The sequence below is a fragment of the Phodopus roborovskii genome, unplaced genomic scaffold, assembly GCF_943737965.1.
Source record: "Phodopus roborovskii unplaced genomic scaffold, PHOROB, whole genome shotgun sequence".
In the NCBI taxonomy this organism is placed as follows: domain Eukaryota; kingdom Metazoa; phylum Chordata; class Mammalia; order Rodentia; family Cricetidae; genus Phodopus; species Phodopus roborovskii.
The window spans coordinates 16,892,746-16,915,438 of NW_026126558.1; the positions used below are offsets into that span (position 1 = coordinate 16,892,746).

Sequence of the window (22,693 nt, forward strand, 5' to 3'; positions counted from 1 at the left end):
CCTGGAACTAGCTCTTGTAAACCAGGCTGGCCTCGAACTCACGGAGATCTGCCTGCCTCTGGTGCTGGGATTAAAAGCAGGGTTATTTTCTTTTTAATTTAGTTCCAGAATGCCTTAAATTCCTACAGTAAATCAGCAACATACCTAGCAGCTAGTCCTATTTTAACTGTCATCAAAGGGAGCTCTCAGTTTATTCCCACCTTGAAGAACTGGCTATAAATAGCTCTCCTCTTTGTTACCCAAGGTCACTACTTTTTATAGCTTTTGCTTGTTTGTTTTGCTTTATCTTTTTGAGACTGGATTTTTCTGTGGAGCCCTGGAACTTACTGTGTAGACCATGCCGACCTAGAACTCAGATATCTACCTGCCTCTGCCTCCCAAGTGCTGGGATTGAAGGCATGTGCCTCCACTGTCTGGCTTTTTTTTTTTTTTTTTTTTTTTTTTTGGTAAGATTTTACTTATTTTTATGTATGTAATGAGCCACCATGTGGTTGCTGGGAATAAATGAATTAAACTCAGGACCTCTGGAAGAGCAGCCAGGGCTCTTAACCAGTAAGCCATCTCTCCAGCTACCCAGCCTGGTCTAGAGTTCCAGGACAAGTTCCAAAAGCTACAGAGAAATGTGGTGTCAAAAAATAAATAAACAAATGAAAGAAAAAGTTAAATATAATCTAATAACCTTAGACACTGGAATGTGGGTAGAAAGTACCAAAGATTAGACAGACAGTAGAGGACACTTTATCTTCACTTGGACCTGTGTCCTCAAGAGCTCAGGGTGCTATTTAAACATCCAACAGCTTACCTTTTTTATGCTCTTAAAACCCAATTTCTAGTATTGGAAGTGCTTGATTGCTTTCAGACTGTGTCTCATGAAACCTAGACTTCCCTTGAACTCCTTCTCTTCCTAAAATCCCAAGCCAGAAACCTGGGCTCCCCATATAATTATCCCTCTCCTTGTCTGTCCCCAGACACCAGCAACATTCTCTGGTCTGAGCCTTTCACCGATCCCATGAACACCTAGAGCTAAAGTGGCTTCAGATTGTCATTGGACTCGTGTGTCTGTTATGGTCCTCTCCAGACTCTAGTTGCAGCAAGCTGCTTTCTTTGGTGAAGTCAGAGGATATACATTGCCCTCACATTCATGCATGTCCCTGACACACATCCACAGACCTCACTGGGGTTCGCAGATCAACACCAGGGACAGGCCAAGCAGCAGAACAGTGTGCCCTAATCATCAGAGAATCTAGGAAAGGCAGAGGAGCCTAGGCCTTACATGGACTGGGCAAGTTTTTTTTTTTTTTTCAATTTTTTTTGTTTGTTTGTTTTGTTTATCGATAGAAAGCATTTTGTATTTTTAAACACCAAAAGCTCCTCAGAAGTGATGCTGCATAGGAAATGGAGTCATAGCATACCTTAAGCTGCATAGGAAATGGAGTCATAGCATACCCATAATTATGCAAAATTGTGTCTTCATTTTAAAAAAAAAAGTCATCCTAACTTGGCTCTGGAGGAAGATTGCACTTTCACCATTGCCGATTTTTTGTCTGTATTCCTAAGTAGGATCTAATGTTATGACTGTATGTGTGTAAGAGTTATTCGCAGTTTGATTCAGGTACACAGTGTACGTGCTCACTGCTCCAGGACAGGGTTAAATGTCCTGTTTTATCCGGTGCACCAGCGCCAAGCATGAGCTCACTGTCTGAGGAAATGAAACTGCTGTGGGGAAAACGGCTGCCCCCCGCGGCCAGTGCCTTGCTGGAGAAGTGCGGGCCTTGTTTGATTTGCTTGTGTCTGTGGCTGCTGGAAAGCTGTCCCCACCCAGACCTTGACATTTTTGGCCTTAAGACAATGTTCCAAAGCCAGGGTTTCCAGTTTCTAAGCACCAGCTCTCTCTTGGCTAAGTTTTCAAGTACTGATTGCTCCTGTGTGGTGAGAAAGTCCCACAGCAGCACAAAGGTCAGTGAAGTAGGAACTGGCCTCCAAATGGAGATGAGAGAGAGAGAGTGTGTTTGTGTCTGTCTGTCTGTGTGCTAGCGAGGAGTGGTGTGCCATGCCTGATCTTAGAGCCAGGGAGGCAGACCTCTTGGAGAAAGGTGTCCTATATATTTTCTGAATAGAGTTTATTTTATATGTACCTCATTTTGAGGAATCATGGTTGGCCTTGACTTCCTATACATGTGAATCTCTTTAAAACTAATTGTAAAAACAAAAAACTGGGCAGTGGTGGCACATGCCATTAATCCCAGCAGATCAAAGTTGAAAGGCCAGATCCCTGAGTTGAAGGCCAGCCTGCTCTACCAACATTGAAACCCTGTCTCAAAAAACACAAAAAACTGAAACTGTGTGTAGTCAGGCAGGCCAGCCTGTTTCCCTGGAAAGCTCTGAAGTAGATGCCAACCATTTTCCTTTCCTTCTTTCTTCCTTCCTTCCTTTCATTCATTCATTCTTTTTTTAAAATATTTTTGGGGGGTTGTTTGTTTGTTTGTTTGTTTGTTTGAGATAGGGTTTCTTTGTGAAACAGTCCTGGCTGTCCTGGAACTCACTCTGTAGACCAGGCTGGCCTCAAACTCAGAAATCCCCCTCCACAGCCTCCCAAGTGCTAGGACTAAAGGCAGATGCTACAATCACCCAGCTCTAAACCATTTTTCAGTGGTTCTGTAGCCCAAAGGAGAGAGGGAGTTAGTCAGAGGTACTTCAACTGTAGCAAACCTTTGAATTCAGTGTCAGAGGGTAGAACACAGCACTTGGCATGTGCAAGTGGCTAGTTTCAATCTCTAACACTGGGGGAAAAAAAAGAAACCAAAACTATAGCCTCAAAAAAAAAAAAAAAATAGAAAGCAATATAAATCAGAGGGCTGTGCCCAAAGTGGTGGCTTGATAGAGACTCAACAGAACTCTAGAGGGTAGAAATTGGCTGCTTTGACAGTTTGTTTGGTTGGTAACTTTTTGAGTGGAGGTCCAGGCTCCCCTAGGACTCCTGATGCTCCTAATTTTCAAAGTGCTACTACAAATGTGTGTAGTCATGCCTGGCTAACAGTCTGGGTTTTAACTGAAGTATTAAGTACAGGAATGCACATCTTGTGGAAGTTTATTGAGGTCTACAGTTATGTTCTGTGGACTTTTTTAAATGTAATTTTACCTTGATTAGAACATGAAAGGAGAAAGGCTTTATTAGTTACTTTGATAGTGGAATAAACGAGTGTGGCCACTGAAGCAATTTCATCGCAGTTGCCACCTCTGCCATCAACTTCCAGGTGTATGTAGGGAAGGGATTTAACTTGGACTTCTGACCTCCATTCTGTTCTACAAAATAAATGGCAACAATTCGGGTGCTTGTTTTCTTTCAAGTGTAAGGTAGGGTTTCTCATTTTTAAAAACTGTATGTATGTGGTGCTAGGAATTAACTCAGCATCTTGCACATGCTAAGCAAGTCCTCTGAGCTATTCCCCCAGCCCCATTAAAAACAACAACAACAACAAAAATTCTTAATAAGGTCCAGTGTGGTAGCATACACCTTTGATCCGGGCATGAGAAGCAGAGATAGGCAGATAATTTTTGAGTTCAAAGCAAGCCTGGTCCACATAATGAGTTCTAGTACACTAGGACTACATATTGAAACCCTTTCTCAAAATAAATCTTATATATAAAGCCAGAGACATTTTCTTCAGTCTGTTGATATTGTGACATGCATATGGCCTCAGTAAATTAGTGACAGGGGACAGGCACTTGAGAGTGGTGTGGGGGGAAAATCTTTTCCATTAATCTAGCAACCTGGGGACTCTAAGTTTGAATTTAGTATTTTGCCCTTATCCAGATGAACCAGCAAGGGCTAAGAATCAACATTTCAAACCAAATCTGTTTGGCAGAGTCTCTGTGAGAGAAAAGGCAGAGGCAGAAAGTCACTCCAAGTAGGAACCCAAATTGCCAAGTACATGTTCTCTTCCAAAGAGAAGAGCTCACAATGGAAACAGTGACGGCCATTTGCTCAGGCAGCCAGGAGAATGAAAAGCACATTGAAACCTAGCGTCTCCAAGGGAGAGGGGCGGTGGCCCCTCAGCTTTGAAACCAACCTGACAACGGAGCAGTACCACAGAGCCCTTTCCCAGCATGTGTCTTCAGTTCAACAACTGGCCCTTTTGTGACCCCTCAGGGAACTGCTGAGAGGACACGGAGCAGCTTGACCGCACTAACAATACATGCAAGCTTGTCTCGGTTGCCATGTATGTTAGGTTTTGTTGAGAAAGAAATGTGTTCTTGATGTCTTAGGACGCTACTATTTCAATATTGACACTTCCCATCCCTCCTATACAAGGTTTCAGCAACTTTCTGGCTTTGGTTTTGCCTCTGTGGGTTATTTTGGACTCTGGGGAATGACCTTCCTGCTGGTATTTTCCTGCAGTATTAATGTTGTTCAACTAACCCAGTGCCACCTGGAATGTCCCTCTGTATTAGCATATAGCATAGTAACTGCTGCATTGAGACACTTACTGGCAGGCAGAGGGTGAAGGGAGTGTGTGAGACAATGATAGGACAGACTCAACTGGTTCCAAAAGAGCTCTGCTAGCAACATTTATTTACCTTCCAAATTCTTCTTGAAAGTCCAGCTGTGCCTTGCTCTCCCCCCACCCCCCGTTCTTACATTGAAATCCTGATTCCAAATATGATGGTGTTGGCACATGATTACATCTCTGAGGGTGTGAATAGGCAGAGCCCTCCTGAATGGGAATGATGCCTTTATAAAAGAAGCTCCAGAAAGCTAGGCATGATGGCATCTGCCGTAGACTAGCACTCTGGAGGTAGTGCCCGGAAGACCAGGATTTCAAGGGCAGCTTTAGTTACACCAGACTCTTTATGTATAAACTCAGTAAAACCTCAGGAAGATCCTCTCCATTATAGAATGCAGTGAGAAGGTGGCCATTTCTGAAGCAGGTGTCAGGCCTCCCTAACTCTACCCACATATTAACCTTGTTTTCCCCAGCTTCCTTCCAGCTATGAGGAATCATTCTGTTGTGTAGAAACCACCTGCTTTACCATAGTAAACTATACCATAGTATAACAACCAACCAGATTAAGGCAAGGGCTCTAGCTGGGCAGTGGTGATACACAATTTTTACCGCAGCACTCAGGAGGCAGAGGCAGGTGGATCTCTGAGTTTGAGGCCAGCTTGGTCTACCGAGCAAGTTCCAGACAGTGAGGGTTCTACAGTACTTTAGTTTTTTGCTTGATATACTTTAGTAGAATTCTAAAACAAAGGAGTATAAAATTTCTATGAGGCTCACAAATCCTCACATAAGAAAGTAAAACTCATGTTAATCAAACTGGAATGCACTCTATGTCCAAAGCAGAGGCATTTTGTCCCAGCTGGCGATATGCTGGATCTGAAGGCATAGATGTGCATTTCTGTGGATTGCACACATCTCAGGCCTCCTCACCAAGCACGAGTTTGACACTGGGTTAGAGTTGAGTGTGGTCCAGGATGTGCTGGCTTGTGGTCCTGGGAAGGTAATAAAGCATCCGCACAGGCTTAGTCTGTGGGATACATTGGGATTATGTATGGCACAGGTGTGAGGAGAGAGCTGTCCACTACACTGACAGTGACCTGCACAAGGGACCTTCCAGTCTGGGTCTGCTCTTCAACTCAGAAGCAACTGTATCCAATCTGCTCTCTAAACTTGCAGAGCTTTCCCCAACAAACCTGAAAGCCTGCCCTCAGTGGAAGCTTCCTGGAGGAATATGGTTGTGGGGGCAGGGACATATGTGCTGGCAGTCTGCTTGGCCCACATCTGCTTCCTCCAGACCCAGGGAGGAGGAGCGAAACTGCCAATCACAGGCCAATGTCGGCTCCTACTCAATTCAGTGGCTTTGCCTCCATGCCACCCACAGGGATTTCTGTTTTGTTTTGTTTTGTTGGCTGGCTTCTTACTCCCAGCACAATAAAGATGTGAAGGAGAATTGGCTGCACTTTTTAAATCTTTCTACAATCCAGTCCAATGCAGTCTTTTGAGAATAGGGACATTTCTATTGGCTTTTTCCAAATGCTGCTGGAAAGAAATCTTCACAAGGGAGGGAGGGGGAGCAGGAGAGAAAGGGATGTGAGGAGAGCTCTGCATCTGAGGTACAAGACTCTCTTCATGATGCCCCTTAACTCTAGGAAAAACTACAAGGGACTCGGCAGAGGAACAGCACAGTGGGGAGGTGACTGTGATGGAAGCCAGACAGAGGACACAGTAACCTTGGGAGTACTGAGTTCAGGGAGGGAATGCAGGTTAGCAAGAGGCACAAACAGGAGTGAGGGGGGTGGGGTGGGGCATTTGAGGTAGATGGCATCATATATAAGGATAGAGATGAGGACAACATGGCCGGACTGGCAGAGCCTAGGAGAATTTGGGAGGATGCTGACCATTCATTCAGATCAGTGAGAAGGATGTTCCACAAAGGGAGAATGGTTTTACCCTGGCAACTCAGCGCTTTGGAGACTTGGGGAAAGGTCATGGGGTAGAAATTACATCTAGGGATCTCATTGTCCTCTGTAATAAAGATATGGACTACAGGGCAGGGACGATAGCCAGGAAGCCATGACTGGGGGGGGGGCAGGTACAGCAGCAATTGAAAGACAAAGACAATGGTGGCTTGAGGGAACTGACAAGCTCACTGAGAAAGACTCCAAGTCAACACAACAGAGGTACTTGTACATCTTTATTACAGTATTCACAACAGCAGAGTTATGAAACCAACCTGTGTTCATTTTTTCAGTCATAAAAAAGTTATGTCATTTGCAAGGTGATGGATACAACCGGAAATAATCACAATAAATTATTTTCTCTATAAGATCACATACATATGTGCAGAAGACAAAGTAGAAACAACACTGCCTAGGAGAACAGAGACTAAAGGGAGAGGTTAGCAGGGACTGGGAGAAGATACGCTCAAAGTACTTTATACACACTTGCATAATAAAATGGCCTTATTTAACCCAATGAAACAAAATTTGTAAGTGTTGAGGTTTATAGCCCAACCCACAGAATGCTTGCCACATAGCACGAAGACCTGAGTGCAACCTCCAGAACCCACATAAAAAAGCCAAGCATAGTAACCCTTAGTATGATTGTACACACCAGTAACTGCAGTAGTGAGGAGGGCCCTGGGGCCCCTGGCCAAGCCAAGCCTGGATAGCATCTGAGAAACAATACCCAAAGTCCACCCCTGGCTTCCATAAGCACATGCACACATACCCACATGTGTGCCCATGCATGCACACAGGCAAGCAACATCAAAGCACACAAGTCATGGTACCAAAGGTGATGCAGGAGACTAGATTTTCAGTCATGTACATCCAGCTTCTGTGCTGTCTATTGTAAATATTGTAAATGTGCTGTCTACATGTAAACATGTATTCTGTTCTGGATCACACCACTCCATTTGGGTTTGTTTTGTTTTATTCTCAAATGCCCAGACTAGCCTCAAATTCAAACTCCTGCCTCAGCCTGAGTTACTTGATTGCAATACTCTTGATTACTGTTGCTAAGGATACTGTCATGATGTGTCTACTGAACCTGGTCTCTCCAGCTTCTTTTCCTTACATTCCTTGTTATACTTGGAATTTTTTATTGAAATGGTATTAATGACTCCTGATCTAGGATCATGTACATACTCAGATGTGTACTTCCTCATCCTTAAGTCTAGGTCTGCCTTTACCTCTGACAACAGTTTTTTCTTTTTCTCCCTGAAGGTCTCTGAAGTGAGTCTGTGTTAAATTTATCCCTATCTAACAGGTTTTTCTCCTCTTAACGATGTGGTCTGCATACAACTAGGGTTTGCTCTTCATCTATGTCTTATTTATTTTTGTATTTACTGTATGAAATTAGGAATGATTCCCAGGCTTCTTTGCATTGACTGCCATGCTGAGCTGTTTTTCTAATGTTTTGGAATGGGCTGCTGAAGCAAGCTCTGCACTGGAATGAAGCCGTTCATGTATCAATTTATCATCATCTTTTTTGTTATTAGGTATTTGTCCTTTTTGTACTGGCATCAGTTTGGTGACAGCAGGTTCTGGGTTTCTGTATTTTTTGGGTTTTTTTGTTTGTTTGTTTGTTTTTTTAACACATGTAATGTTTCTTGATCTTTCCCACCTCAACTTTGCCCCCCACCCCCACCCTTGTGTGCGCTCACACACACACACACACACACACACACACACATTTTTCCTGGAATTATTACAGGCCCTAGGCACGAGATACAGCCCCGATAGTTTAAAATTTTGTGCATATGGATTTTTTTTAAGTATTTATTTTTAGTTTACATACACAGGTGTTTTGCCTGGGTGTCAGATCCCCTGAAATAGGTGGTACAGACAGTTGTGAGCTGCCATGTGGGTGCTGGGAATTGAACCAGAGTTCTCAGGAAGAGTAGCTGGTGTTCTTAACTGCTGAGCCATCTCTCCAGCCCTATGTCTGTGCACAATGTCTATGTGCAGTGGCCAGAAGGGGATCTGGAATCTCTGAAAGAGCCACATGTGGGTGCTGGGAACCAAGCCCAGGTCCTCAGCAAAAGCAGCTAGTGTTCGTAACTGCTGAACCATCGCTCCTCCCAGTAAAGATTTTATTTTTTAATATGTATTGGGGGAGTTTGTTGTGGTTCCCTGGAGATAGTTAAGAGCACTTGTGAGATGCCCTATGTGGGTACTGGGAACAAATCTGGACCCTCTCAGAGCAGTGTTTGCTCTTAACCACTGAGGTACTTCTCCAACTCCAATGGTGGGTTTTGAAGCTGATATTGTTGTTTCACTTTCTTTAAACATTCATGTTTTACTTATAGTTATGTGTATATGTATGTGCATGTAAGTGCAGCAGACTTGAGTCCACAGGCGTGAGAAGCTGCAGTTAGACAGCTGTGAGACATCTGACACATGCCAGGAACCAAGCTTGGGTCCTCTGCAAGAATAGTACACCCTCCTTTCCAGCCCACTCCTGCCACAGCACTGACTACCTTGCTTGTAAGCTCAGACAGGATGGGGTAATCACTCATATCGTGCTCTGTCCAGCACAGTATGACTTGTACTGTCCACATAGCTAAGCAGAAGGTCACTACTGCACAGGTGGGGATGTTTGGTAATCAAGACAAGGCCAAATCCTCCTGGGCACATTGTAAATAAAAACAAACATTCTTCCTAAATCTCATTTGGTGCCTCAGTTCTGTCACCTGCAGCGATATTACTATGAAAACTATACTACTTACCTTACAGGCCTTTTGGGAAAACTGTGGTAATGTGTGTAAATCATCTGGTATCCACTAAGTGTTCCATAAATGCTATCCATGAGCTACTTAAGAACATAGAGTTAGGGATGTCACTGACTTCGAAGAGTGCTTGCCTAATGTGCAAGCCCAGGGTTCCATCCCCAGCAAGTCACAAAACCAGGTGTGATGGTGGTACTTGAAATCCCAGCACTCAGGAGGGACAGGAAGATCAGAATTCAAGGTTGGAGGTGAACCTGGGATATGAGACTGCCTTCAAAAACCCTACAGTCAGCTTCAGTGACTTGCCTTGAGATTTTTCTTGCTATTTCTTCTCAGGTGTATTTGTGGGTTTGTGGTAACAAACAGAAATAGATCAAAAGGCATTTGGGAAGCTACCTCTTCTCTCCTTTCTATTTGTCCTGTTCTGTTCCAATGGACTCATCATCCCTGCCGACCAGCCCTGGCAGAGTTGTTTGTGGCCCAAGGTCAGAGTTCTTCAAGGGACTTCCGTTTTGAGAAGTGGTCTGTTGCTTCCACTTGGCCTCAGTGATACTTCTACCTCAGTCTCCCAAGAACCTGCACCTGTGCCTAGCTCTAACTCCTCCAAGGATTCCCACTCCCCCAGATACGGTTCCTCTATGTAGCTTTGGCTGGCCTAGGACTATAGATCTGTAGACCTGGCTACCCTTGAACTCAGGGATCTGCCTGTCTTTGGCTCCAGGATTAAAGGTGTATGTCACCATACCCAGTCTTTTTGTTTGTACTAGAAGTGTTTTCAGGGCAGTAGTGGTAAACACTTTTAATGCCAACACTTTTAGCCCAGGGAGGTAGGTAGAAGCAGGTAGATCACATGCCATCACAAGCAAAGGATCTGCCTGAGAATGAAACCAACACACAGGAAAACCAAGAAATGAGGTTGTTAGCATGTAATGCCTACAACCAGTGAAGCATCCTAGGCTAGCTCAAACAATAAAACATCTTTCCATTGCTTAGGCCAGTCTCAGGTAAGTGCATACAACCACAAACAAGACTCCTCCGTAACAATGAGCTTGCTAGTTTCCTGTCCATTGCTCCAAGGCCAGTTTCTACTTGCTTTTAGCTTGAAACTAGCAGCAAAGACATTTATTTGGCCAAGTTTGGGGAAAACCTACAAGTTACATATGACAAGAATGTTTCTTCCAATTCCAATTGAGAAACTCATTATTTGTGCCTGCCTGCTTATATATTCTGGGGAAGGTAAAACAAAAAAATCTTGGCAGGTGTGATGGCACATGCCTTTACACTTAGAGGCAGAGGCAATTTGAACATTTTGGTTCCAGGCCATCCAAGGCAACAAAGTGAGACATCAAAAACAAAAAGGAAAAGCTAGAAAGATGGCTCAGCAGCTAAGAGCTCTGCCTCCATAGGACTCCCAGCACCCACATGGCAGCTCACAACCATTTGTAACACCAGTTCTAAGGGATCTGATACCCTCTCTGGCCACAGGTGGTGGTGGCACATGCCTTTAACCCCAGCACTCGGGAGGCAGAGGTCAGCCTGGTCCCATAGAGAGCTCCAGGGCAGTCAGAGAGACCCTGTCTCAAACAAAAGAGCACAACCTTTAAAAGATGTATGTATGTCAGGTTTATAACTGTAAAACTAAGCCCTGTCCAAAAATGAAAAATGCAATGTATAAATATAGTTTATTTTATGTAAACAAAAAATGTATTCCTGGTGCTAGAAAGATGGCTCTGTGGTTAAGAGTATTGACTGCTTTTCTAGAGGACCCGGGTTCAGGTCTCAGCACCCACATGGCAGCTCACAACTGTCTGTAACTCCACCAGGGGATCTGACACACTCTCACACAGACATATATGCAGGCAAAACACCAATAAATAATAAATCTTTTTTAAAATGCATATGTATATATTCATACTTAATGATGCTACTAGAATACTGAAAAGAAGTCCATATAAGTAAATTTCTTACAAGCAGTATAGACAAGAAAACAGTGGTAGACAGACTTTGCCATATATACCTTTCTATAGTCCCAGTACCTGAACACTGTGATTATATTATCCACTGAAAAAAGTAATCCCTTTTTATGATACCAGCCACCACTTCCCATCCTAGGCTACACTGACATGGCCCATAAGCCTTTCTCCAGGCCTGACAAACAGGACCCATTTCTGACTCACCCCAAAGAAGGTGAACAAAGGACATGGTCACACTATAATGCCTTTAGAAGAGGAAATTTTATTGTTAATTATTTACCTTAATAGTCTCAGAAAGAAGAACAGATTAGCTCAGTCCAACATGATTTGCAGTTGGCAAAATCTAGTGAAGCAAGTGTGTTCTGACTGCTAAGGATTTAATTTGGATGCCTTTAATACTTAGCCATCTAACACTTGGAACATAATCCAGAATAATGCATCATCCCTCCTTTTCACTTCAAAGCCACACCTACCTCCCTTCATTATGGAAATATCTTCATTAAATATGATTCCCAAAGGACAGGTTCCCTGGAGCATATAGCCATGAGGACAGTGCACAAAAAGAAAACTGAAAATAAAACTCTGTATAATTTACTAATCTAAGGACATAAACCCTTCCAATATATTAAGAAATAAATCCAGTTACAAATGCACTAGTAGGTCTATGTGAGGCTCTGGTAAAGTAACTGAAAACAGCCAGTTATTTACAAGATACACAAGCAGGAACGGTGCACCTAGCCCAGCAATGGTCCTCAGAAGCCAAAAGTGTTCTCTCCACTGTAGGCCACATACAAGAATCCATCTTCATCTTTTTCCTTCTCGTAAAGCTGTCCCATAGTTAGGCTTGAAAGAGAAAAAAGAAACAACAACAACAAAAAAAAAAATCATTGAAAACTGAGTCCAGGTATCAAGTGGAAAAATAAGGCCTAAGGATGAGGAGCTTTATGATTGGTGGTTGGGAGGTAAAAATAATTCAAGTACCTGCTGTGACCTGCAATCTGTTCTACTGAAAGAACACAGAGAATGAAAAAATGAAGGTGGGGCTGAGGGGAGGCTCAGTAGGACAGCCCTTACAGCAAGCTCGGGCCCTGGGTTCAATCTCCAGCACCACAAAAAAATGGGGAGAGGATTTCATCAAATCAGGAGCCAAGTACAGTGGTGAGCACATGCCTAACATCCCCATACTCACTCTTCTCAAGCCTTACAAGAAGACAGCCCCTTGCAAAGGCATCTGATGACTTAAATGATAAGAATGATGGGCAACATAAGTAAGCAAAACAAAGAGAGAAAGGACCAACCCATGAAAGACCCCTGCAAGAAGGTGCTGAGTCCTCCTCCTCTGGGTATTTATTTGGATGTTTATAATTTAGACTTGGTACAGGTGGATACTTACTATAGACACTCCCAGGACACCATCTAAGACCTCAGAGATCTATACAGTATGATCAGAAACCTTTCTGTACAATGCCCAAAGTTCCACTGTATCTGGGATCCAAAGAAACCTCCCCTAGGTCAGGGATGTACTTCAGAGGTACAGTGCTTTCCCAGCAGAAGTGAAGCCCTGGGTTGGATCCTCACTTTTGCAAAAGAATAAATAAAATACAATAAAAGATTGCTCAAGCTTCCAAAGAGTCTCCAAAAATAAGATTCCTTAAACTAAACATGTAGGTGCGAAAATCAGATTTCCCTATGCTGTGAAACAGACTGCAGTGGAGAACTAAATCTTTTTTTGTGCCAGAAAACTGAGTTGTCTCAATGAGAGTAGTAACACCTACTGCAACCTCATGTAAGCTCTGGCCACATGACCACACTGATGAAGTATGACCACAAGTGGTGGGCCAACCAGAGCCAGTGGTAAGATGCTGATCCAAGAACAAATCCTGGTCACAACTGTTGTTTAAACATGGACATAGCAGGGGTGTAGCTCAGCTGGTATAGTGCTTGTACAGCATACCTACAGGGTGGGTTCAACTTTCCACAACACATAAAGCCTAGATACAGTGGCTCAAACCTGTAATCCCAGCACTGACAGGATGATCACAAATTCAAGGTCAACTTTAGCTACATATTGAATTCTAGGCCAGCCTGGCTACATATTACCTTGTCTCAAAAACAAATAAATATATAGCCAATCAAGGACCTCAACTTTGTGTAGAGATGGTTCCTCCCCAGCTTTGCTGCTTTTGTATGATTGAGACCAGTATGTAAACATGGGACACAGGCCACACATAAAAGGGGAGATATTGCTTTCCTATTTCACTTCCCGCCCCATTCGCATGTTTCATGTGGAATGCTGTGGAGGCAGATTAAGTAATAATGTGGGGGATGAGCATGAATAAGAAGCATGTCATCTTCTGCAATCACAACAGCTCTCCATGTGAGGCTCTCAATTTGGAATTTGGGAAATGACTCTGGATTGGCTGGAGAGATGGCTGAAGACTCGTTTTTGGGGGGTGACAAGAGTTTTAATCTGATTATAAAGTAAGGTAATGAGTCAAAAATGAGTGAAAAGCCAGCAGGTTAGCAGAACTCAAATATATAGCTGAACCTCCAGAAATTCTTAACACTGCTGGCTGGGAATGCCTACAGAAACTCCACTTTCCTCTGTGACTTCTGTGAAAGAAGCTAACAGGAAAACAGTACAATAGTACACAAGCCTACCCTACCTGGTCCAGTGTCAGTGCCCTTGAAGAAACCTTCTCTAATCCCACTGCTGAACTACAAATACCCAAAGAGCGTCATGAACCACTCCCAGGGTCTGCGGCTGACTCCACAAGCTGCCCACAGTGAACCAAGAGTGGCCTGAGACTCAGTCCTGACCTCTAACAGGGCAGAGGCCATAATCCTGTGGCTTGTGTTCCTTTCTCTGTTTGGGTTCCACTGTTTCTCTTTGCTTTTTTAAAATGTGTATCTGTGTGTGCATGTGAATGCCTGATGATGCCAGAGGACCCCTTGGAACGGAAGTTCTACACAGTAGTGAGCTGCTATATGGATGCTAGAAACCAACTCTGCGTCCTCTGCAAGAGAAGCTGCTCTTCAGCAGCACTGAGCCATCTCTCCAGCCTCTCAGTTCCTCTGTCTTTTAAGAAAACATTGTGTCCATCGATTTAACAGTGCCCAAGCAGCTATAGTATAGAGGCTGACAATAAAAATCTTATCTATCCTAACACTCTAAGCTCTATTCTAAGTACTGTACACAGTCACTACTTTTTATCTTCACAGCAATCTTGTCAGTACTATAACCCATAATGCAAAGGAGTAAAATCTAATACACAGAGAGATAATAATGTATCCACAAAACAGGAAAACATTCTTATCACTACCCTGTACTGCCTCCAAGTAGGAGGCAGGCTGTCCCAATGAGCTAGCATTAGATCTTTGTACCTTTGACAAGGACCTTCATTGGAACAGTGCTTCTCATACAAGTACTAACAAATGGTCTGTTGAAAGTTTACTCAAAGGAAGCACAGGCAGACAAAACAGACCCTATGCAGGAGAGGTTGTACTGAGGAAGGTGTATGTTAGTTTAGGACAGGTTCTATAAACCTCTGGATGGATGTGTTTCCCTCTCAGAATCAAGGCCTGAACACCTGCACTGAGCAGGCCCTGTCAGAGTGGCCAGGAGTCCTAAAGCACAGAGCCAGCTATCGAATATCTTGACAGGCAAACTGATCAAGCCTTTGAGACAGTTAGATCAAGTTAGACCACAACTCCAAGGCTTCCTTCCTACCTAAACTAGTAGGGGTGTCTGTAGAACACACCCAAAGCTCTGCATTCTAATGCTGTAGCATCCGGTACCACATGAAAGCATTCTGCCCTGGATATAGGAGCACTGTCACCTTCTAAACTCTTGGTTCTGACTAGTAAAGAAAAGGAAAATAATGATCTAAGCTGAGATGAAGCTCTCAAGTGCAAAGTAAAATGAATCAGTTATTCCCTGGACTGCTCCCATGGGGTCAGAAATCCAGGCCAAGTCATTTCTCCTGTGGAGGAACTGACCAACAGTAAAGCCAAGTCCTAGTAAGAACCAGGCCCAGAATTAGCTATAATAACCAAAGGTAAACATTCATTTTTCCTTCTCAATAGCCCTGTGGATTGGGGGAGGCTGAGCTAGGGCTCGTGTGGGCATACAACCCCAGTGCAATTACCTTCAACTTTCAACCAAAGGCAGGGCATGGAGGCACTGTGTCATAACTGGGCTGGAGTGATGAACACCTGGCCAGCCATCTGCTGTACAGCTCATGTGCTTCCCTGTCTCTAAGCAGAACAGGACAGTGGGGTGAGGTAGGAGTCAATGACCACCACCCCCACCACTGAGGAGCCTGAAAGGCACTGGTTGTCAAGTGCAAGTCTAATGGACCCAAACCAAAATACACAGAGCTGACTATTCCTTCCTATTAGAAGTTCCTCTTGCACAAATCTTCTGCCTTTCCTAAAAGACATCTTTTCAAGAAAAGGGTCAGACAACCGTATGATTCAGTTCTCTCCTTCCAGTATGTGGGTTCAAGAGATCAAACTCAGGCCATCAAGCTTGGTGGCAAGCATCTTTACCTGCTGAGCTATCTTCTCCAGACCAATAGCCATTTCTGAAAGAAGTATTTACCCAGAAATGATCAAAATTGTTATGTTTAAGCACACTTCTCAACAAAATATGGACCCTAAAATATCTGTCTCATCATCCTTTAAGACCTTGTTCAGACTTAGAAGCAACCAAACACCCAACACCATCTTCAGCAGCACTGGTTTTTCCAAGCCAAATGTCAACATGTTGGAGATACTTATACAATAATAAATTTTTCTTTTCCATTTTGTTTTTCAAGACAAGGTTTCTGTGTGTAGCCCTGGCTCCCTTGGAACTCACTCTGAAGACTAGGCTGGAATTGAATTTATAGTTCTCCCTATGCCTTCTGAGTGCTGGAATTAAAGGCGTGTGCCACCAAGGGCTAGTCTGTATTTATTTTATACAGGGAATTAAGAACATTCTTGTCTGAGCTCTAAACAAAGCACATTGTCAGACATGGGTTCCCCTCTACTATCATGACTGGAAATCTTTATACTAATGTCTTTCTCAGTTCTATCTGCACCAAGGGATAGTTCTTCTGTGTTGAGCTAGATTCTTGATGTAAGCCCTTAGGCAGAGAATTCAACTTTCTAATGCTACAAGAAAAATGCAGCTGAGGCCTGATGTGGTGGCACACACCTCTGATTTCAGCACTTGGGAGGCAAAGACAGGCACATTTCTGAATACAAAGCCAGACTGGCCTACATGGTGAGTTCTTGGACAGCAAGAGCTATGCAGAGAGACCCTGTCTCAAAAAACAAACAAACAAACAAACAGGAAAGAAAAAGAAAAGGCACCTGAAATCCAGATCCTATCACCTTTTTTTGCTCTCTCTCTCTCTCTCTCAAGAAGAGGGAACTTTAAAGTAGGAAATAAAACTCTGAGGGATGGCCTCTGTGTCTACTCAGCATCTGTATGTAGTACTAATGCCTCTGTGTCTACTCAGCATCTGTATGTAGTACTAATGCCTTTGTGTCTACTCAGCATCTGTATGTAGTACTAATGCCTCTGTGTCTACTCAGCATCTGTATGTAGTACTAATGCCTCTGTGTCTACTCAGCATCTGTATGTAGTACTAATGCCTCTGTGTCTACTCAGCATCTGTATGTAGTACTAATGCCTCTGTGTCTACTCAGCATCTGTATGTAGTACTAATGCCTCTGTGTCTACTCAGCATCTGTATGTAGTACTAATGCCTCTGTGTCTACCCAGCATCTGTATGTAGTACTAACTATGCTGTTCTTCATGTTTATCACCTGCATTCAGATCCACACATAAGCAATGTACTCTGTTCAGCCTGAGGCAACAGTCAGTTACAAAACAGAGAAAGCCTGGATTCATTCTCTGTGTTCATTTCCCCAGCCACTCTGCAAACTGCAAGCACTGGATGAAGGTTAAAGGAGGCTCCAGGTTCCCTGCAGGAACCTGGAAAAAGGTGAAAAGAGGCTGCTACACTGACTTTGAGGAGCTAGTGAAGCTCAGTCACCACCAGCTCTGCATGAATCTAATGTCACATTCTCTTTTGTTTATAAACAAATTTGGGTTTGGGTTTTGATTTTTGTTGGAGACAGGGTCTCACTGTATTCCCCCAGATGGATTCCTCCAGTCAATCACTGGAATTAAGTGTGTGTGTCAAGCTGGGTGTTGGTGGCACATGCCGTTAATCCCAGCACTCAGGCAGAGGCAAGGTGGATCTCTGTGAGTTTGAGGCCAGCCTGGTTTACAGAGCTAGTTCCAGGAAAGCCTCCAAAACAGTACAGAGAAAAACCCTGTCTTGAAAATAAAAAATATATCATCTCAAATCTGACTAACAAATATGTTAGGATTTTGTTTAGTTTTGTTTTGTTTTGTTTTTGGTCTTATGAGACAGGGTCTCTCTATATAGCTGGCTATCTTGGAACTCACTGTATAGACCAGGCTAGCCTTGAACTCACAGAGATCAACCAGTCTCTGCTTCAAGAGTGCTGAGAGGTATGTGCCACCACTGCTAAGCTCTAAATCCTTTTGTTTATTTAGATGGGGTCTTTCTACATAGCGCTGGCTAACTTGAAACTCACTATGTAGACCAGGCTGGCCTTGAACTAAGATCTACCTGGCTATGCCACCACTGCCTGTCAACAAATAAATTTTTAATAAAACTCCCAAATGAATACAGATTGGCTTGCATCAAGTGTAGAGCAAGAAGTCATTAACTGAACCTTAATCGCTAAGGGCCTTGATGTTCTCTTCATCCTCAAGAGTCAGAATTTGGCTAGGCAGTAGTGATGCACACCTTTAATCCCACCACTTGGGAGGCAGAGGCAGGTAGATCGCTCTGTAAGTCAGAATTTGATTTCTGGTCACTCAGTTCTAAAATCCTGACTTTGGTCAAATATAATCTGCCTCAGGGTAGAGTCTTACCAAACTAGAAATGAAGATGTTTTTGTTTTTCCAGAAAGTACTTGGAGAGAAAATGGCTTTGAAGCAGCCTCTGCTGCCCTGAGAAGTACTTCTAACTTCTGACTCATTCTATACTTCAGGGACAATAGGAAATGGGTGATAAGACCTATAAGCTATTTTCAACTACTATATACTGTGGAGCCATTAGAGAAATTTTAATATCTTCAGACATTAAATATCAGGGACTGAGGGCATGACTTAGTAAAACACTTGTCTAACATTAAGGCCCTGAACTGGATCACCACCACTGACTACTATGTCAGAGGACCAGCATTAAGGAAAATAAACCCAGTGCCATTGTTCCTCGTCTACTTCCTCTCAGTAAGCCATCTCCAGGAAGGAGAAAACAGAACCAGCAAGCTGCTGTAACAAGTTCTGAACGTTATAAAGGAAGATTCATCTCCTCTATTACCTGAAGGAGAGCCAAGAGTGACCCCACAAATAGCCAGGCTGGCTTCATCCCTTGGCAAAGTGCACAACATACTACCCAAAAGCCTGTGAAGGAAGGCTACGGTAAGAGGGTCTGGACCCAAGGATGACAAGATCATCAGAACCATCGGTATTGACAATAAGTCATTTTATCAAACTTGTGGATCAGGTAGATACTGACTTTCAGAAGATCAAAGAGCTAACTTGTTGAGAGGTAACTGAACAGAGTGATGAGCTAAAGACAAGCAAGCCTCTTTGGGACCTACAGGTTCCTGGTAGAGAAAAATGGGACCAGTTTATGTGAGTTATTAGGTGAAAACCTCACTGCAGGCCTCAGTTCTACCTATGGTTTAAGCCCAAGAAAGTTCTGAACTGTTTTAAAGAACTTCTGAGGTAATGTATCGAGGGTATGGGGTGTGCACGTGTGTATGTGGAGGCCAGAGGCCAACACTGGGTATCTTAGTCAATTTCTGGGAGGCCTCAACCAGTGCCTTTAAGTCCCCATCTGGTGACTGGGGAGATAACCCAGTAAAGTGCTTCTGTGTGAGCATGAAGACCTGAGTTTAGAATAGTAAGCTCCAGGTTCAGTAGGAGACCCTGCCTCAAAATAGATGTTAGGGGCTTAATAAGGTAAAAGCACTAGCCATGCAAGCCTTACAACCTCAATACCAATGGTAGAAGGTGAAAATAAATTCCAAAGTTGTCCTCTGACCTCCACACATACTATGCCATCCGCATGCACATACACACACAATCTTTAAAAAGTAAACAAAAAAATAAACATTAGTCTAAAAAAGTAAATAGGGTAGAGAAGCAATTGAGGGAGTTACCCAGCACTGACCTCTGGCTTTCACAAATGAACATACACACATTCATACATACTATATAATATAAACTCCAGATACTGTTCCATTCCCGTAACAGAATGAATACATAACTGTGCCCTATTTTTTCCTAAAGCTACAGATACACAAATTAAGAGTTTCAATAAGAGCCAGGTGTGGTACCATATGCTTTTAATCCAGAGGAAGCAGAGACAGGCAATTCCCTAAGTTCGAAACCAGTGTGATCTAGAAAATGAGTTCTAGGACTGCCAGGGCTACATGGAGAAATGCTGTCTCAAAAAAAAAAAAAAAAAAAAAAAAGAGCTGCAGTCAGAACTCTTAAAAGCTCTTATACTTCCCAAGGTTTGAGTTTAACAAGCAACAAATGTATTTCTAAGCCAGAGGCCCATCTAGTAAACACTTCTCACCTGGACTGTGGGACTGTCTTGTCCACAAACAGGAAGATTGCCTTCTCAGAAGGAAGCTGGATCCTTTTCCTGATGATCCACATGAACTGAGCCACAGTGATGTCAGATGGAACCAGGTACTTCCTTTTGTCGATGTCAACAATCTGAGAGCCTGAGACTTTTTCCACGATCACCTGGGAAAAGTCAAGCTATGTCAGAGCGGGAGGCTACTTGGCATGCACTGTGACTAGAAAGGGGAGGGAGGGAGGAGGAGCACAGATGAGTGCACATAAGCACGTGACTGGATTACCTCAAAGTCCAATGAGCAGTGTGAGCATGAGTAAATCCACCTATGTCTTAATAAGCCACACTCTGGGGTCCAAACTGATAAAATCTGTTACCTTTGGTCAACTGCATCCCTCATCTCTTGATCTCAGCATCTATAAGAAAACCACAGCTACAAAGCTTTTTAACTTTCCAACTATGAGATCTGCCTGCCTCTGCCTCCTGAGTGCTGGGATTAAAGTTGCGCCAGCCACCACTGCTTGGCTACCTTCCTAACATTTGATGGAGGTAGATGAAAGATTATCTGGCCAGAGTTTCATCTGTAGTCTGTTAACCCACTACCCCAGAACATATCCACACTACTAGAGTTAGCATGGCAAGCAACAGTGGAAAGAAGAACAGATGAACTAATGGAAATGCTCTACAGTCCCCACCACCCAAGAACCAAGGGTTTCATTAGCCTGTTGCTTCTCTGTAAACTGGTTAACATTTGTCCTCCTAATTCTCTCCTCAAAGGAACTGTTTACAAGCAAAGAGCTACAATAATAAGACTCTGTGTTTCAAAAATCAATAATGGCCAGGGGTGGTGGTGCACAACTTTAATCCCAGCGCTTGGGAGGTAGAGGTGGGCAGGTCTCTATTTGAGGCCAGCCTGGTCAACAAAGCTACACAGAGAAACCTTGTCTCGAAAACCAAACAAAATCAATAATGATATCAGAAACCATCTCCCCAAATATGGCAGAAGTATAGCATCATACTTATTATTGATTAAAGACAAAACGGTGGCATTTCAGATTTATTATTCAAACAAGGATGACAGCATCAGGGAGAAAAGAAACCAGAAGTTTAAGCATCAAAATTAAAGATGAATGTCCTGAGACTATGGTACCCTATCCAAGACCAAGTGACAGTCTCCCTCCACCACCATTCCCCAAAGTGGAAGTGACCTGTTGCCCTGTCCTAGAACACTGTTCCTTACATAAGTGGCTAGGGAGCCTAGAGGCTGCGAGCGGCTTGCTGCCCTAGATCGGAAGATTCAGCACTGATGCCCCTGAACAGCACCACCCTCTTGCGCCCCAGGCGTGGGCCCGCCCGAGCCCAGCCCGTCCAGTCTCTGGCTACACTTTGAGACCTTCACTTATCAACTGTTGCATGGCCTAGCGCGCTCGCCCGACACGGCTCTAAGACGCTAAGGGTGACAGGGGGGTGAGGGCACAGGGAGTACACACTCACCGGAACTCGGTCGGGGTACTTTGCTCTGATCTTCGCGGATTCCACGCATCTGTGCTCTAGGGAAGATGTACACCGAGGTGACTGTCGCGCCTGCCTGCCAGCCGGCCCCCAGTTCCCGGAACCCCATCTTCCGCCCTTCGCCGCCCGCAACCTGCGCACGTACGCCCCGGGTCCTCGCCCCGGATCCCTGGCCGCGGCCCCCCTCACGGACTCCCAGCAAGGTCCGTGGAGGGCTGCTTGGGTCCGTGGGAGGTGCCCAGGCTGGCGGGGCCTTGGCGACCCAGCGGGGTGGCGCGGGTGGGGGAGGGGCCGCGCCCCGGGGCTCGGCAAGGCCGACCGCGCTTACCCAGCGAGTGGTCCTCCTTAAACATCCACTTCATGGCGGCGGGAGGCGACGGAGCCGGCTCTCTGAGCCGCGGACTTTGGAGAAGCGACCACAACAACAACGGAGGCGGCGGCGGTGGCAGGGACGACTACTCGGCAGGCGGGACTTCCGGCTGCCGGAGCCTAGCAACCAGCCAGGCGGGGCTTCCGGCGCGCCCGGTAAAAGCATCAGGGGCATGAACTTACGTGGGGGCGGGGCCTGGAAGGAGACCTCCCCCACCCCCAAGGGACTGCCTGTGAGCCTTGGCTGACAGAGGTGACTGAGGAGTCTGTGAAGTGGGGTCTCTGGATTGTGCGTAAAGGGCAGGTTATGGCTCATAGCTTAGAATGCTGATAAAGTGATCTGGTAGAGTAAGTCTGGAGCTTTAGAGAGATATATGACTATTAATGTTTGGCCTGGTGACAAGGCGGGAGCTCAGTATCGAGGGTTAACCAGTTACAAGCACTGTGTGACAATGACTGCTGCTGACAACCTAGAGTTCTAGTACAGGAATTCTCGCACCTAAAATTCTTTTTGAACAAATTTCATTTCCCTCTACTCATGTCTATCTACATATTTAAGCAGTCATAAACATTTATGAACAAGTATCACAGATACGCAGTTAGTCAACGGAATGTCCCCGATCACAGAGATCCTTTTTCAGAAACTGTCAGAGGCGAAGTGTGACTGTCAGGCTCCGGTGTATTCCCCGGAGAGCTGGTCATGAGTCAGCCGAGAGGAGTGGCTCGGCAATCACAGCCTGAGCTGCTGGTGTCACCTGCCTAGGCATAATAAGCCTTGAGGTTCAGCCACAGCCCAGTCATCGGAGCAACCCGCTCTGGGTCACCATCTGTTTATGCATTGGTGAGCATGTAACAAGAACATGCAGCTAATTGAGCACGTGCTTGTGATTCTGCTATATCTGTCAAGCCTGTTTTTGAACG

General features: G+C 44.4%; 1 protein-coding gene across 1 annotated transcript; it reads right to left on the minus strand.

Moving 5' to 3' along the window:
* Nucleotides 1–11,449: 11,449 nt before the first annotated feature.
* Nucleotides 11,450–21,900, minus strand: Gabarapl2 (GABA type A receptor associated protein like 2). The gene is made up of 4 exons (XM_051201776.1): nucleotides 21,732–21,900; nucleotides 21,386–21,441; nucleotides 19,889–20,061; nucleotides 11,450–12,050 (listed from the first exon to the last, which is right to left on the minus strand). The coding sequence occupies exons 1-4, from the start codon at nucleotides 21,763–21,765 to the stop codon at nucleotides 11,960–11,962; spliced, it is 354 nt and encodes a 117-aa protein (XP_051057733.1). The 5' UTR covers nucleotides 21,766–21,900; the 3' UTR covers nucleotides 11,450–11,959.
* Between the last annotated feature and the right edge of the window lie 793 nt (nucleotides 21,901–22,693).

What these genes read in the sequence shown, in the direction of transcription:
- Gabarapl2 (XM_051201776.1), bottom strand. Translation starts at nt 21,765, where the DNA reads ATGAAGTGGATGTTTAAGGAGGACCACTCGCTGG. An exon ending in TAAGGAGGACCACTCGCTGG is followed by an intron (nt 21,442 to 21,731) that starts GTAAGCGCGGTC and finishes CATCTTCCCTAG; the next exon opens with AGCACAGATGCGTGGAATCC. An exon ending in AGTACCCCGACCGAGTTCCG is followed by an intron (nt 20,062 to 21,385) that starts GTGAGTGTGTAC and finishes GACTTTTCCCAG; the next exon opens with GTGATCGTGGAAAAAGTCTC.